The sequence below is a fragment of the Saccostrea echinata genome, unplaced genomic scaffold (assembly GCF_033153115.1).
Source record: "Saccostrea echinata isolate AGI-Se365-2 ecotype Australia unplaced genomic scaffold, CSIRO_AGI_Sech_v1 ptg000029l, whole genome shotgun sequence".
Taxonomy (NCBI): domain Eukaryota; kingdom Metazoa; phylum Mollusca; class Bivalvia; order Ostreida; family Ostreidae; genus Saccostrea; species Saccostrea echinata.
The window spans coordinates 10,113,154-10,131,364 of NW_026889778.1; the positions used below are offsets into that span (position 1 = coordinate 10,113,154).

Genomic DNA, 18,211 nt, shown 5'->3' on the forward strand with positions numbered 1-18,211 from the left:
GCCTTAATGAAATACTGAAATTAACAATTAAACATATTTTCTTAAAGAAAATTCTTTATTAAATGTGCATACTTGTAAAACAAAATTAACAAATCAAAATAAAAATAAATAAAAACATGTCATGCATAAAGTATGGGTTTTCAAATTTATGGGAGGGAGCAGGTCAGAGGTCTTCCCGAAGTTCATGGCAATCCACAATTCAAAAGAAAATACTTTCTAAATCTCATTTTCTTAAGTCGTGCAGAGGGGGTGGGTGTACTCGAGAAAATAAATAAAACTTTTCTTATCGGTTCAAATGGGGAAAAGTTACGCTTAAATAAACGTTCCCATTATAGAAAAATAAGATATTAGATATAAACAAGTTGGGACATCCCCCCTTCTAACTGTATATAGAAAATAATTTTGATATCAGTGGACACAATTATTTTCCTTTTAGTCACCAAAAAAAATGTTAACGAACACATCTATATGAACATTTCAAGAATCAAAAATGCAAGTTTAAGACAGTTGATCAATTAACTTGTTTAAAACTGCATTTTGTGATTCTTGCATATCTCTTAGCGCATTCAAAAATTTTTCATCTCTTTCTGCAAGTATGCTACGTAATTCTTCCGTTTTACTTTTTTTCTTCTTCTTTTCTGGGGGTGGGGTCTTGTTTGACTCATCTTCCTCTTCCTCATCTGAATTTTGAGATGCTTTACTATCTAGAGAACCTTTGGCCCCTACTGGGGTAAATGTTGGGTCCTTACTCAGGATTTCTGCCATTTCTTTTTCCAAGGGAAATGGTCGTGGTCTTTTGTTTCCTGTTCTGTTTGAATCTTCGACAAATTCCCGGTAACCTCTTTTTAAAGTTTAAAATCGCTCTCTGGTCTGTTCTCCCGTTATATTTATATTTTTACAAGTCTCTTCACGGAGAGTTTCTGCTATTCCATCCCATACTTTCTTTTTATTTCTTGTTGTTTGTAGTACTTGGGCCTGGACTATTTGCTGTAGACACGGCTATATTGCTATAACTTGGGTCTGGGCTATTTCCTGCAGGTTTGGCTAGGTAGCTATAACTTGGGCCTGGGCAATTTGCTGTAGGCTTGGGTAGGCTGCTAGAACTTGGGCCTGGGCTATTTGCTGTAGGTTTGGCAAGGCTGCTAGAACTTGGGCCTGGTCTATTTCCTGTGGGTTTGGCAAGGCTGCTGGAACTTGGGCCTGGGCTATTTGATGTAGGCTTGGCTATGTTGTTAGTACTAGGTCCTGCATTGTAAGGTTTGTTTAGATACTCCCTTGTTAAGTTTTCAACATTGCTAAGATATTCTAGTACTGTCCCCTTGTCTTTATTGTGATTAAAATAATTTTGGATGGCCATCTCGAAATCTTCATAATCTGGAATAATAAAATCATAATTATTACAAATCCTAATTATAAAACATCATGTATCTGATTTTATGTTTACTTCACTAAGAACAATTTGCTTTTGATAATTCTTTTTCTTTAAGAAATAAGGTATCATTTTTAAACATCTATCGGGATATAAATACGGGTTGGTCACGAGATCAAATTCCATAAAGTCCGAAGGGCTTTATGGTAAATTTGATCTCGTTCCAACCCGTATTCATAGCCCGATAGATGTTTTAAAATGATACCTTATTACTTATATTTACATTTGTTACTTATTCATATTTTATATTTACCTGATTATAATCTTTAACGTTTTATTTTTCAAACCCAACGGCAAGTGTTTGATCCACTGAATTGCGCGTCGACCCTTTATGACGTCACTGAGAAATTACGTCGAACATTTATTACGCGAGGAACCGGTGTTTATACGGATATAGATACGCATTGCTTTTAATAGTGTTATATAAAAGAAAACATTTGCAAATGTAAATATCAAAAAATATTTCACACACTTGTAGTCAAAATATATAAATTTACACTGTGCATATAGATGTATCACCGACAATAAAACATTTGGAATATCTCATACAGGCTAGCTTTAATGCCCACATTGGTATTAATTACTATGAATTTAATTCATAGAATGATGTCAAATCTTCAATTCTATCCAAAGAGAAAAGCTTTTATTTATACCTTATTTTATTATTGTCATCTTTACTATAAGTACCCTCTGTCAGTTCTTTGATTAGTTTCCTTATAAATGGCTGCAAGCTTATAACTACGCTCTTTGCTTCAGCCTAGTGAATTTTACAAATTTCCATCATCAGTGATCATCATATCGTAAACTTACTAGTTAGCCTAGAATTCATAAATCTGAATTCATATCGATTATGAAAGCATTCATAATGAATTTCTATGCATTTACGTGTACCTAACAGGGTTCTCCAAGTCTTGTTAAACGAAGAGTTCTAACTTGTGTCGATATAGTCTACATACGAGCAACGACACATGGATAGAGATGATCATAAAAATTCAGTACTAGTTCTAATTTTCGATTTCTTCTAAGAAAAACAACATTTAAAACATTTTAAATAAATTGTTTATATTCATTTGGCACGGATCTATTTCTTTAGTATAATTACGAACATTATTTATTTCATCAATTTCCAATGTCCCTTAGTTTTACGCTATCACATCACTACATAAGCTTCAAGTTTCTTAAAATGTCAAACACGTGTTCTGACCATGCAATATGTACACAACAATCGTAGCCTCGACATGTATGGAATATGGTTATGTTACAAAACACACTTACTCTCTGAAATAAACGCTACGGCGGACTGCTTAATTAGGTAAGTTTGGTCTATTCCATTAACTGTCAATACAAATGAGAAAAGATCCTCTGCTATCTCTAGAGTTTTCGCTAAGCCCGCCATCTTGAACTTCATAAGTGACGTCACATACCAAACCTGCCTAGCCTCTAGACTGCTGGTAGAGTTGGTGACCTTATTTAAAATCCAAAGTACTACCATTTGTAACCATTTGCAGTCAGTCGTTGGTTACCTAACCTACCGTTGGTTACAAACTAATGAACTCTGAACGCACCCACGATAACAACGAAATGGTAGATACAACCTTTGTTTTCCCGGCAATAATATTGTGCAGTCTTTTTTTATTTATTTATTTATTTATTCATTATTATTATTATTATTATTTTTTTTTTTTTGCTTTACAGTGTACTTTAGTTTTCAAACCTTCGCTATACTCATAATTTTCATAAATCTTTCACTTCATGATACAGATAATTAACCAAGATACAAATACAGGCGATAGAGACAGCTCTTTTTTGGACTTTGATGTCACCGATTTTTATTTTCGACGTGAAAGAGGTGTGGGATCGTCAGTGATAAGGATTTAAGAAGACTTTTAAAAAATAAGAACACTAACAACAATAAATTAAAGTACTGTGAGTAGTGATAGACGGTGGTATAAATAAGAATCTGTAAAATGAAATGGAAATTATGAAAAGTTATTGCAATTTTTCACAATGCATGTATTCGATAAGTAAACTTATTTCATTTGCGTCATTATGATGAGGACATATATTAATTGAAGTTGTTATAAAGTTTATTATATAAAATTTTCTTCATTAGGTTTATTCTTAAAAAAAGGTTTGAAGAATAAAAATGTGCTGAAATATCAGAAACGAAAGTTCGATCGTTTCAAGTTTTTTAGGCTATTTGTACTATTGTGGTGTGCAATCATAATTGAAAATTTAAAATAAAAACATATTTGAGGATTCCGTGGATTAGGCAGATTGAAAATATATCCAAATAATGGATTTTAAGATCGTAATGTTTAATTTTTTTTCATTGAATTTAATGTACGATAAGTCCTTATACTTGTGAAAACCAGTTTACCCTCAATTTTAATATAAGGGAAGCAAAAGGTTCTAATATATTCAAGTATTGACCAAACATATTTATTCCAAAATAGCTCTCTTTATATACATGCATGTGTGGTTCCATTTAGACGCCCTTCCAAGTTAGATGTGCATTTTCTTCAGTTAAATGGTGTTTGAGATATTCAATGAACAACAGTAAATTGACCAACCCAAAGTGAGTTGCAGATTTGAGCTTTTTAAAAGGGAAGGTGCATAATGATACTGTATTTGCACATATTGTAATAGACATTATAAGTTGAAAGGGCAAGATAGGCTAAGACCCCTTTTTGGCACTTGGTTTGGGGTGTCTTTTAGAATGATGCAACAGTTGCATCATTCTAAAAGACACCCCAAACCAAGTGCCAAAAAGGGGTCTTAGCCTATCTTGCCCTTTCAACTTACAATGTTCTATTACAAGCTTGTGTTCTTTGTTTTCAGAAAAAAAAATGTGCAGTAAAATCGATGAAAATTTGCATAAAAATGAGAAAATTCGGAAATTGACATATTTCCTGACCTTCCTGTGACCTCTGTGTATCCCATAACTTAGAACCAATACTCATTGTGAGGCAGGGATGACAAAAGTTTTTTTTTTAATCAATTAAAAAAAAATATGTCAATTTCCGAATTTTCTCATTTATATGCAAATTTTCATCGATTTTACTGCACATTTTTTTTATCTGAAAACAAAGAACACAAGCTTGTCTATCTACTAAATTTATATATTTCATACACTAGTATCAGATGCATCTTGTGTATAAAATCTTAGATAGGCAAGCTTGTGGTCTATGTTTCCCGAAGTGAGACGCATCTCAGATTTGACGAAATTCCACCAGAATTGAGGAAATTCGGGAAAATGTCCCACTTCTGAACCCTCTTGTTGCATCCGTGTAAGCTTTGAATCAAAACAAGTGCTGGTTTTAAAACAAGCTTATTTTAAGTTCTTAACTACAAACTTTCACAGTTTTAACTGTGTTCTGATTTTTACATCAAATAAGGGGCCATATTCGGTCGTTACCACACCTTGTACTTTGTCATGTGTTTCAATGTGGAATGGAACATCTACAGTTTATGACTGTAAGTGATCATTTGATTTTTTTTTTAAACCTACACATTATTAAAAATTGCTTATCTTAAAAAAATTATTGCAACATTATATATAGCTCAGTTTGATGAATTGAGTATCAGTAAATAATGAATTCTTTGTACTTTCCTCCCATACTTTTAAAATAATTTTATCTGCATGCAGTTCGGTCAAATCAAATATTAAATAAGAAAAATTTAATTTTAAGGCAAAAAATTGTCCAGAAATCGTAGTATTCTGAAGTTAGAAATTGTTACTTTAATTTCAAATCTTATACTCAGTAATCAATTACCAAATTTTGCTAACCCTCAGAAAAAAAGAAAGTGTAAACAATCTGGCATAATTAAGTGAAAAAGTTATTGATGTTTGTTTGTTTGTTGTTTAACGTCCCTCTCGAGAATTTTTCACTCATTATGGAGTTGCCACTACTTGCCGGTCGAGGGCTGCAAGTTTAGACCTATACTCGGCACTCAAGGCCACTTAGCAGTGAGGGATCTTTTTCGTGCCAACACCTACTGCGACATGGGACCTCGGTTTATACGGTATCCACGTCCCGTATTGGGATTCAAATCCGCGACGTAAGGATCAACTCTTAACTCCGCAATGCTCTAACCAATGCGCCACGTGGACGACTAAAACATTCTTGAAATTAGGACTGAAATTGAATGCACAATATTTTTAACAAAAACTGGTTTTTCAATGAAATATATGGTAAAAAAGGAAATTAATCACTTTTTGCCATGCACTGTAAATTGTGCGACATACATCCTATGGTGAAATAAAATGAAATAGACTTTAGCTTTGAATTCCCATTTTTGCCAAATTTCCTGTAACTTACTTATTTCTAAAAGGTTGAAAGACTTCAAGAGTTGAACAGTAGTCTTACTTTCCTTGTATGATATATATTGTTCGAAAAGAAAAAAAAAAGAATAAAAGAACATAATATTTTTCAACCACTATCACCCATATGTAATCTTAATATAAACTGACCCGGCAGTTTGAAATGTAGCTAGTCATTGCGTGATAGGAAAATTTGTAAACACATGTTGGAGAAGACTGGCCTAAATAAAGCCCACTGATTCCTTAAGAAAATCTTCATATTTCATGTATTTGCGTAGTTTTTTCCTTCTTTCTTACCCTTTTTAAAGGGTAAATTTTATTCAAGGCACGATAGAATATTCAAGTATAAATGAAATATATATGTAACACGTACGACACAGTCTTTGTATTTATAACCTATATATAATATATATATATATATATATATATATATATATATATATATATATATATATATATATATATATATATATATATATATATATATATATATGTATTTGTATTTATAACCTATAAATTAGCATCTCCAGTAGTTTTTGTGTGTCCGAGAGATAATTAGAAAATGGCTTGTAGAAGAAAAATGCTCTGCATGCATCCAGTTACGCAGTTTTATTTTATTTATCATTCTAGATTTCGCACCAGAACTTTCTTGCTATCTTAGTTTTATAGGTAGGTGTTCAATAATAACTTTGATAAAAATGAAAAAAAAAAAAAAAAAGAACAAAGAAATAAAATAATAACTTCGTTAAAGGTAAAATAATTATAGTCAATAAAACATACATGAAACATTGAAATATCGAGGGTATTTTTATTATTACTATATCAACAGCCAGACAACTTGTAGCCTGAAAGGAACGTGTAATTTTCATGTATCGTTTTAGATGTTGAAGCGTACGTTTTAATCCAGAATTGATTTCCAGTTTTCAATTTCATGACGAGGTGTCCTGACGTGTTCTGCCAATTGTTTGCCTGACCATGGTTGGATATATATGCGCGAATTGTGCCATCCACAACCCCAACTACATACACATTAGATCCTTTGTTTGTACAGTAAGTCCATGAGAACGAGTAGACGCCATCTTCCGGTGCTGTAAATTTTCCTGTTGATGGATTGTACCCTCCTCCCTCATTGGTCAATACATTTCCAAATTTGAGGATTGTGTTCACAGGTATATTGTTCAATCTTTTAGATAGAATAGCATGAAATGCCACAAACTTTCCTTGACAACCTTAAACATGAAATGAATGAAAATTTAGTGTGTGAAAGACAAAATGACAAACAGCATTCTTTCTTTTATCCCATTAAGAATCTTTTTTTTTCTAAATCAAATATATGATACTCGTTATATGGAATCAATCTATAGATCGAATGTTTAGTTTATGTGTGTTGTTTTAAAGATGAGTATTTAATGGGGTTACAGGTAAGACTGAACATTGATCTGGCATGCATGTAAATGCAAGAAATAATTTAGCACCATCTTTCACATACAACCAGTTTAACTGTCAGATCTTCAGAAGTACGAAATATCCTAAAAGGGCTGGACTCTTCACGTAAAAATAATGAAATGAACAAGTTTGGCACAATTTGGCTTGTTGCACTTCATAATTAAATCTACCTCGTATGCAAGTGACATAAAAAGCAGAAGTTTGGTTGAGAATATTTTAGCTTGCTCATGATAATCACGTTCATAATTTGAATCCTTATTTAATGTCTTCATAGATCTAATGCATTTTTAGCTCATGATCGAATAATCACAACTCTGAATTCCAAAACTATAGGTTATGAATTTTGAAAGACATCGATTATTTAAATGATAAAAACAAGTTGCCTTATCGTCAGTAGCTCGATGACGAGAAGTAAATAAAAAATCGAAGATGTTTTAAAAGATTTTGCTTAATTAAATAATATTTTTCTTAATTAAAAGCCAATTTACTCACAAGTGTTCCATGACAAAGCATAGGCATTTTTATGCCTCCTCCAAAGAAATTAAAAACCCCATGATCATTGGCTTTCATTCGACATTATTTTCGGAAATAAGTGGAAAAAAAGATAAGTATATACATAAATGAACTTTTAAATAATTGCCTTAATTATGCCACGTTGGGCACTGGATGGACGGGGTCATTGCTGACAAGAGGGGTTGAAGGTTATTACTGACTGCAAAACATCTTCGAGTCTCTAGAGTTGTAGTATCTTTTACAATTTTACCCCCAGTATTTATGTATATCTTTTATGAAGTAAAGTAGTATGTGAATAAAGTACTGATATAAGGCATTGATTCAATGCATTTGATTTTCTCTAAATCGTACAAGTTGTAGGAAACAAAGGAAATATTTCAATAATGAAAAGGTTTTCTTCTCTAAATGATTAAAAGTTTAGCTCCTAAGACTACATCCTGTACTCTATCATTGTTGTCCAAATCCTAAAACCCCAGGAGGCTTGGGCCGTTAAATTGTTAACGTTCATCTACAGATATTAGTGCATGTATACTAAAATTTGTCGAAACCGACAAAATCAGACAGCATTAGGACCCTCACTAATAAGCAAGACATAAGAATATTCATGTTATGAACATTTTGAAGACTGAAATTGAAAGTTTTACTGCAAGATAGTGAAGTATCAGGGATTATGCATAAATATTTAAATTTGCTGTGTTTTCTACTAAGCCAACTGTGAAATTGATTTGAAAGCCATTTTTGTGTATACTCACGCGTAGAAATATACATTGAGAAACTCGCGCTAAAGTGACCTCACATTGAGGCTACAGAGACATTTAAAAATTGACGATATAGGGCAGCGAAATTCAAACATTGAGTATAATTATTTTTGGAGCATTTAAGCATTTAAAAAGTAAATATGAAGAATGTTTTTAAGTTAAGTGTGAATTATTGGTGTGTAAATTACACAGACTTGTCACGTAGGGATATTTCATGAAGCACACTGTGTGTAAATCACACAGACTTGCTAGCGCGCTTCGTGAAATATGCCTACATGACAAGTTTGTGTGATCTACACACCAATAACTCACACAAAACTAAAAAAAACATTCCTTAAATAAAGATTTTGTCATAAATAATTTACCTCCCTTAATTTCCTTATGACAATCACACTTTGGAACCCAATCCATTTCCCGGCATACATTTTTATAGGTTACGTAGTCATGGCGGAAGGTCTTTGGTTTTGGAGAGTCCGCTCTGGTAAAGATGATCATACACAAGAGTGAAACAAGAAACAGGGTCGTCTTTGAATTCATTGCTTCAGAAGTAGTACTGATGTACTGGAGACCAATCTACAAAAATGAATGGGATATCTCTGAAAAGGCTGTTTTAAGTGATGCAAGAAAAAAGGCAAAAGAAAAAAAAATACCTGAATTCAAGGTTCGAGTTGATTTACCGCTGCAAACAAATTGAATAGATACATTTATTTATATACACAATATATATACTCTTCCATGAATCCCAGCAAAGCGTGTGTACTAATGCTTACTATGCCATTAAATTGAAAATTGATAGGACTTTGTTTTTATCAATATATAACTGAAAATCAACATGCAATGTTATAAAACACGTTATTTATTAGGGCTTTCCAAAAGTCCTTCGACTGGCAATATGCTATTTTTCCTTCATACTTTAATTATATAACAACAAAGTGTGCTTATTGATAATTTTATTTTAACATAGAACACAAATAAGTAAATGTATAAAAATCAGAGCAATACATAGTATTAATATATAAACAACAACAGCATAATTACTTTAGTTGCGCAGTCTAGATAGACGTAGGGCCTTAGATACTGGTACAGCTTCTTGTTTATATCACATAACATAGGGCTTTCAACTAATTTTTCAAGTTGCACGTATGGTAGAAAACCTTTGATAGACAGATTTATAGGTCCCCGACATTCTGAAAATAAAGTATAATCCACACATATAATCAATAATATCATTAACAATTAAATCATTCTTACATAACATTGGTCTTCTACGTCTTGTAGTGTCTCTCAGGGTGTATCTGTTTCTGTCAATTGCAAATCAATGAACTGGTGAAAATATTCTAACTTTTCCCTGATGATTCAATTTTATTTTCTAATCTGACGACATTTTCACCAAAACAACACAATTTTCAAACTGCAGCAGTACGAAAAGGTAAAGATCCCACATCCACCAACATACACACACACACACTTTTGTTTTGAGTTATTGCCGCCACTACTGGCCTAAATAATGCCACTTTTTACTGATAATTTCTGATATTTACTGATATTATACTGCTGGTACTGAAAATTTCTATTTGCTGATATTTTTTACTGTTGTTACTGATAATTACTGTTGGTTCTGCCAATCCTTGTAAAGAATTTATTTTTTACCTGATTAATCCCAGATGCAATGAATAGTAACAAATATTAATTTTACACATTTATTGTGAAACAATGATTACATTTTGTGGCAAATATTTGTCACAATCTATTTATACATAGATGTAAATACCCCGGCGGAACCCAGGGAATCACTACCTGCCTACCGGGATGACCTCCCTAGATCCTTGGCGCGATAGCGCCCCCACAGGTGACTGTGGTGGGAACAGACCTCTTGGTACCAACAAGAGTGAGTGCCACATCAAATGAATGAATTCAAGTTCTGACTCGGGCCCTAACTCTTTACCTGCCTCCCCTGGAATACAACAACAACATGGGGATAATACCCCCAGGGGTAGGCCCCAAAACTTGCCTTTGGTACCCACAAAGATCAAGCTGGTCCCTCAGGTACCGCTGAGGTAACCCCAAATTAATCCTCCCAAGTACTGAGGATAGATTACCCAGAGTTTTGAGCCAGACATGAGAGAATTCTTCATTCGTGGTAATTCCCGAATTCCGCCAAATGAACTTGTCTATACAAGTTACCCGCCACTAACGTGTTAGGTGTATACATGTTAGCTTTTAATTCATTCCATTTCACCAACCTGACCTTTAAATTTCAAAGGATGTATTCACTATTACAAAAGAATTGACCTATAGAAGACAACAATTTCCCGGAAAAAATGACATTTCAAAATCAATCTTTATTTGTTGTTTTCTACCGTATATATGTCTATATTTTTCAAATTTGTATTTTACAACTAAAATTTATTATTTACAACTTTACAATTAACCTCCAAAGTTGGCCGAAACACAATTTTGGCCGTTAAAGCGTTGATTTTTGTATGAATTTTGGCCTAGAAGTCCTTCAGGGCAGGCCTGCCCCTAAATAAAATTGTGATATTTTGATAGGTTGGGATGTAAGGAATAATTTAAGATAGGATTTTTTTAGGGGCACCCCTGCCCTAGGGTCGAAATTCACAAAAAAAAAAAAAAAAAAACTACAAAAAATAAGTAAACTTGATTTTGACAATCTGCTTCAAATTTATACCATTTATTCTTATAGTCAGAATAGCTCAATTGATATATGCGCTGACTATTATATCAGTCTAGACGAACTCCAAAAACAGCGTTTCCGGAAGTAAGAAATTGAGACTGAAAAAGACTCCGAAAAAAGAGTCCGCGCAATCGCACATACACAAAAAATGGCGATTTTTCGGCAAAAATGATGGGTCTACAAAAACTATCCGTGCAAAGTTTTGGAAAGTATGGCAATTATACCAGTACTCATGATCAGAAATGCTAAATAAAAGACTTCGGAAGAGATCGTATTTGTCAGATTTTTTATTTTATTTGCAATAAACGAGATATTTACTTTCAAAGTTAACGTTTCAAGTCAGGTCAATTATAGAGAAAATGATACGTTTTGAGAAGTAAATATGCGTAAAAAAGAGATATATCTGCAAAATGGGACAATATATATTGTAACTGTTAAAAACTTGACTGAATTTTACACATAAATTAGCATTCCGGTTTTTTATTTGTGTACGACATCTGAATTGGACGCGTAAGTTTTTACCATCGTTATTTACCGATTTTTTATGATATACGAACAGATATTATTATGAACACATTTTTAAAACTATTATCTATCAATATGAAGACTTTAAAACCCACTCTTCTACATATTTAGGGCACAACATGTTTTCTAAAAATGAACCTGTTAATACCTCTGCTCCGTGGTGAAAAATGCACATTTTCTGATTAAAATAAATACAAGTTGGGTGTCTTCAAAAACAAATAAAAGCACCTTTATTGTAGGAACAACATAAAATTTAAATCAAGGGGACAATAAATTAAATAAGAAAATATTTCTTACCGGCAGCATTGAATTCGATGTCGTATATCCAATTCACTATTATGCAAGAGTTTGAAGCAATAAATAAGTCACTATACACAAAATAATTTAATAAATGCTATTATCCATTCAACAAAAAATAAAATGAAGTAACAATGCACTTAATACAGCCATTATGCAGCCGTATATTTAGAGAAAGCGAACGACAATCCATCGTTTGTTTACATCGGACGCCATTTTGCCGCAATGCATGATGGAGCCAAAGACTTCGTTTTCAGAGTTCACGCTGTTTTTGGAGTTCGTCTAGACTGTATATCGTGGGTACTTTCTTTTTAAAGTCGGGGGTTCGAATCCACCTGGTGCCACACTTTTATAGTTTTAGATTTTCGCCTTTTCAAAGACTATTTTAAATTTTTTATAGGCTAGTTTATTTTCCTTCAATTATCTATTCTTTATGCATTCCCATTCTTGATACAAGAAACACTAGAGAGATCAAATCGTAACATTCCAAAGTCCAGTTGTCAGTCAGGCGGAACAATTCTCAGTATAAGCACACTTTCTCCGAGGACAACAACAACTCACTCTGTGTTACTCGATACATGTATGTATTCTCGGCAGGATTGAGCTGCGATGAATTTCAATTGTATATATTCCTTAGAATTTAATCACATTGCTTTTATTCTGTCTGTGCTACTAGTGCTTATCTGGGTTACATGTAGTACGTTACGAACTGCTTGAATTATTTAAGCTTAATATATTTAGAATAACATACATGTACTTTTGTTTTCAGTCAATGTTCTAAGATCTTAAGTTTTGAAACAGTAGGGCTACATATATCAGTAACTGTACTCCCTTGGATTTCATTTAGGCCTATATAATTTGCACACATTAATGGCATGTTTTTATTACATCCAACGGAAATGTGTTGTGAAATAAATAGCCTTGACATAAAGAATAGAATTCCAGAGACAGTAGACATTACCATTATGTACAATGAGAAGTAAAGAAAATTAAAGTATCAATTATTACATCTGGAGATAACAAACGCAGAATATCAATGAAAGTGTTCCTCCTACCTCTACTCACTGAAATAAAGATGTATGAAAAACAAATTGTTACATGTATTCAGCCTAATGTCATTAATCAGAACGGAAATCGGCAAGCTTTTTGAAGAGAAAAAACCAAGCCCGGCCCTATAGGTCAGATCCCTATTCATATAGAAGTGAACCTTTTATAAGTGTTCATGTATAATAGACACTTGTTAGTTGTTCCATGTAATAAATCAAGACTCATCTTATATCAGACCAAATAATTGACATACTTTGGACTAATAACTTGCAGCATAAGCAGGAACATTCCATACTATGAGTCAATAATGATCCAGGCGAGGTGCCCAGGTCCTTGAAACCTTAATGTACAACGCAAGTGCATTTAATTTATTCTAAAACAAAGAGTCAAATTCCTTCAATCTAATTTCCCTGACTCCAAACCTTTTTTTTTAATCAAATTGAGGGCTTTTTCCTCAAGGACAAATGGTGTCACTTTGGGTAGCTCAGTATCCTATGAATGCCATATCCCAGACTACACACAATCTACAAAAACTAACATTTTTATATGGATAGACGCATAATATGTTTAAGCCAAAATTGAAATTGAGCTATAATATTTTAATTATACAGATCTCACACCAATGTTTGAGGCATATATAGTTATGGATTCCACCTGCCTAATTGTTTAATAATTTGTTCAGGAATGCCCTATAATACTGCTGCTGAAAAGAGTGTGATCTAAAACAGTATTTGTTTATGTTACAGAAATGAATAGTATTGCAATTAGGGTTTGATAACTAATAACACGTTAGTAGTTTGGGGATTACCATTGAAATGTACCAAAAATTGGCCATGGCTAGGTGTACCAAGTTCAGACCCTATTGTTAAGGATTTGTTCATCCATCTAGCTTAATGATGCCAATGTGACATTGTTGAAAAGGTGTGAATCAATTATTGAAACTTATTGTTTCCAATACTGACCTGAGATGTACGAGGACTCAAAGTCCAAAAATGAAGCCACTGTCAATGCAAAATATAATCTGCAATTTAATTTGATATAATAACTAACTAATGAACTTCTGCTTAAATATAATAGTGAGATAAGTGATATTAACTACAAGTTTCTAACCAATAGTCTGACTTTAGCAGAATTGACTATTTGCACGACCGATTGCTTGTCAGTATGCAATAATATCCTGTTGTTAGCCAAAGGTACCTGAATAAACATTTATAGGTATCCCGGAATTTGGAAAAAAAATTGCATGTTATTAATACTCATATCATAATGGTATTTTTCTTATATTTTTTTCAATCATTATATAACACATACCTGTAGTGTAAAAACTTAAAAAAGCATGTGCTATCGTCGGAAGACATCAAATATCACTTCAAATTTCATATCATGGTTTACAAAGCAAGCTTGAAGGAAATTCGATTTATCTAAAGATTTTTAAATACTTTTATGGGACACAAATGTCAACTTTTCCCAGTTTCTAGACTACGAAGAACTTGAGTTGCGTGAATAAAAATTGTTGCACGAAAACATTGAATTTCAAGCTTAATTTGAGTCTTTCTTGATTAAATGATCATTTTTTTTTAAAGAGTTATCCTTCTTGGCTGGGGAGCGGATATTCAAGATTACGAAAATCAGCTACATAACTTCATCTACTTTATTTTAGTTATTTTACGTAATTTGTATTTAGCATTCTAGACACCTATCCTGGGATTGTTACATAGCTTAGTCAATGTATCTTGAGGTAAAACATAAGCATAGATATAACTGTCTCCATTCTATCCCTTAGAGTCAAACCTGATGAGAGTTCCGCGGTCTTGTCATTAAATATTCCACGTTCAACACAAACCTAGTGCAAAATATCTAGCATATGTTTACAAATAGCGTCTCCCAATTTTCCTGTAAAAAAAAATCATCTATGTAATATACACTATGTAATAACATTATCAATAAAAATATTTCAGAGCTCTTAAAGACCAATGAAGGCACCAATGGAATTTCTTAATTCTTAATTAAATATACACTCCATGAAGTTTAATATCATTGGATATTTCTAAAATCTAAATCATTTAATGCCCAATCCATATTGGTAATATAATTCTAGCTAACCTTACAGCTACATTTATTTGCAATTATGATACTTCACTGAATAAGAATAAATGACAGTGGAGTGTATTATAACTGTGTCTAAAATTATATCATTTCTGTTTATATTTTAAATTCTGCTCTATAAATGCAAGGTGATTATATATGCAGAATTCCAAAAATATCTACATCATTGACAATTCTATAGATAAGAAACCTCTAGGAATCTCAACACTATTGGAATATATGTATCTTATTCATTTTATGCAATATATTCAGTTAAACAAACCCAATATCTAGGGGGATAAATCCTTTGAAATAAAATCCCGACCATATAGGGGTACAACATCTTGTCTGAATTCAACCCCGACCATATAGGGGTGCAACATCTTGTTTGAATTCAACCCCGACCATATAGGGGTGAAAAATCCTGCTAAAATTAAACATCGACCATATAGGGGTGCAGGATACTGCTTAAGTAAACTTCAACCATACATATGCAAAATCCTGCTAAAATTAAACCCCGACCATATAGAGGTGCAGGATATTGCGTAAGTAAACCCCGACCATATAGGGGTGAAGGATATTCCTTGAGTAAACCCCGACCATAAAGGAGTGCAAAACCTGCTATAATTCAAACCCGACCATATAGGGGTGCAAGATCCTGCTAAAACTAAACCCCGACCATATAGGGGTGTAAAATCCTGCTAAAACTAAAATTTATGGTTAGTCTTAAATAAGCTGTTAATAAATAATACACAGGATCCAATTAAACAACCCCAACTTTACGGGGGTGTCATAAATGTATAAATTAAATAATATAATATTTATATGGCTATATATGCATCATTATATTAGATTACATTAAATCACCACTGCATATGTGGATTTTGAAAATAAACAGATGAAAATTGAAAAATGTATCGTTAGACTAAATATAAATGCTGCACAAACATGTACCCACCATTATTGATAGATTTTATCAAGGAAACAATAACAGCTCTCAAATTATTATAATATTCCTTATTTCCCTGATTATTCAAATGGACCCCATCAGCCAGAAATACCGTCCTATGATAAACCAGATAGGCGAAAGAATGCTGCTCCCTCTACATTCTGCAAGTAATAGGACATGCGTCTATTTAATTCATCAACTCTCTTGCACTCTGTGTCCACATGAAACCTGATACGTCTTCTCGGGGGAATTCTATGCAATGTCTGAAGCACCACTACTTTTTTCACATGCATCTTCCGCATCACGGAGATAAATTACGAAGTCCGCAAGTTCATGCAAAATGTCTTCCACTGATGTGTTTCTCCGACACAAATCGTTTGATACAGCTTGTAACAAAACAACATCTGGATGCAAGTCTCTTACGTAACGAGTGCCTTGCGCACGAATTTGAGCCAGTGACGCTCCCCCATAACCTAAATAGAAAATCTGTAGCTCCTCTGAATTAAGATTTAAATTCGGCGTCACCCGATGGTCAGAACTAGTTGATACAAAGTTCTCAAATCTGCGTATAAATGAATGCCCCAGAATAAGGACTTTTAATGTCATTCTATCCTCAGCATCACCGCATGATGTACAGTCACAGATACCACAAAGTGCAACGATTATAAATTCAAGCCGTTATAACTAGGGGCATCATGTTATTGTTCGCATAAATTACTTACAGTTACAGTGTCTATAAACCGTATCCTTGGAACAAAATAATGCACAAAAATGGAAATAATTTTGCTGAACGGTGGGTGTGCAGACTAGAGATGAAATTTTGCAACATGTCTGCCCTTCTAGCTTTTTCGGTAGACTATGAAAATCGGGGTCAATATTGCGTCCTCTATTTAAAACTCATGATCTCAACGAGTTATCGCTCTTGCACTGGTATTAAAAGCATTTATCACAGGTGATAAATGCAAAAAAAATCGCCGATATTTCCATTTATCACCGTCACGGGCGTGCTTCAACAAACTCGTTTATTTAAATCATCCCGGACACATCGAAGGCAAGAAGACTTCGTTCCATAATAGTTAACGCGTTCATTCTCGCGAATACTCCGAGCTTTGGAGAGAGTTCGAATCATGCGTGAAGTTTTTTTTTCCTTTTCACATACCTTAAAAACATGAGTGAAAAATAAATTATTTGTTAATAATTTATTCAATAAAATAAAGGAAGAAAATTGGTAAAATTAAAGATATTACTGACAATACAATTTTTTGAAAAATGTAACTTTTTATGAACATTTAGAATTGAGAAAATGTCTTTTCTAAGAGCGGGGGATTGTCCTAGCTCGCCTTGAACGCCTCCATTCTTTTCATTTAATTCGAAACATAAATGGATCCATTGCAAAAGCAATTAGTTACACTGTAGGAAAAATTTCATGAACATAAATTATTGAAAGACCTCCTGTGTATGGGCGGCGGAAAGGGTAAAAAAGACATTAACGCAAAACTAACAACTAATTTTAAAAACATACTGAAATACAAAACAGACCACCTTCAAACAAAATCAACAGACTCGTTTGCAGAATCAACAGACTCCGATGCAAAACCAACAATCAGCGATGCAAAACCAACATTTATTTACTGAATTGACGCTAGATGGCGTGCAAAGAGGCGCGCGAGATGTAAATTGCTATGAACGTCATGATTATGAGGGTACTTTCTTATGATATGGCGACCAACAGAATAGACGAAGAAGTTGATGTTGTAAAAAAGAATTTTATCGCTCGCTTGACCCATATCTTAGCCAGACTACACCCACTTATACACTCTAGTGACCCTAGTGTTCAATTAGAGTATGTTATGCATCAAATGCACAGTTTATGCACAGGTACTTGTGGACAGGACCCCCCCCCCCCCCCGATATTCAACCCCGAGGTTGTTCGACATTTTTTTTCAGAAATTATATTTATTACACTTATTCATCATGTGTACCATAGGAAAAAATCGTGAAATCCCCAAAATAATCGTTCCACACAAAAATACCCCACTATACATTATAAGAGAGAAAGGTATGCCACTCCGGTTTGTTTACGTTGTACCCCCACTGGTCTTTCTGGGTTTGAAAACACGTATTTATTTTATTTTAACCTAAA

General features: G+C 33.3%; 1 protein-coding gene across 2 annotated transcripts; it reads right to left on the minus strand.

Annotated features, from left to right (window-relative positions):
- Positions 1-6,547: 6,547 nt before the first annotated feature.
- Positions 6,548-16,786, minus strand: LOC133195586 (complement C1q tumor necrosis factor-related protein 3-like). Of its 2 annotated transcripts, XM_061331468.1 has the most exons (4): positions 16,078-16,786; positions 9,509-9,657; positions 8,836-9,043; positions 6,548-6,982 (listed from the first exon to the last, which is right to left on the minus strand). In XM_061331468.1, the coding sequence occupies exons 2-4, from the start codon at positions 9,578-9,580 to the stop codon at positions 6,576-6,578; spliced, it is 687 nt and encodes a 228-aa protein (XP_061187452.1). In that variant the 5' UTR covers positions 9,581-9,657; positions 16,078-16,786; the 3' UTR covers positions 6,548-6,575. The 2 variants fall into 2 exon arrangements, with proteins under 2 accessions (XP_061187452.1, XP_061187451.1); XM_061331467.1 differs by lacking the exon at positions 16,078-16,786 and having other exon boundaries at positions 9,509-11,476.
- Positions 16,787-18,211: the final 1,425 nt, after the last annotated feature.

Coding starts and splice junctions, on each gene's coding strand:
- LOC133195586 (XM_061331467.1), bottom strand. CDS start 9,700: ATGATATTATTGATTATATGTGTGGATTATACTTTATTTTCAGAATGT. Junction 9,044..9,508: donor ATCTAGACTGCGCAACTAAA/GTAATTATGCTG, acceptor TCATTTTTGTAG/ATTGGTCTCCAGTACATCAG. Junction 6,983..8,835: donor TCATAAGGAAATTAAGGGAG/GTAAATTATTTA, acceptor TTCATGTTTAAG/GTTGTCAAGGAAAGTTTGTG.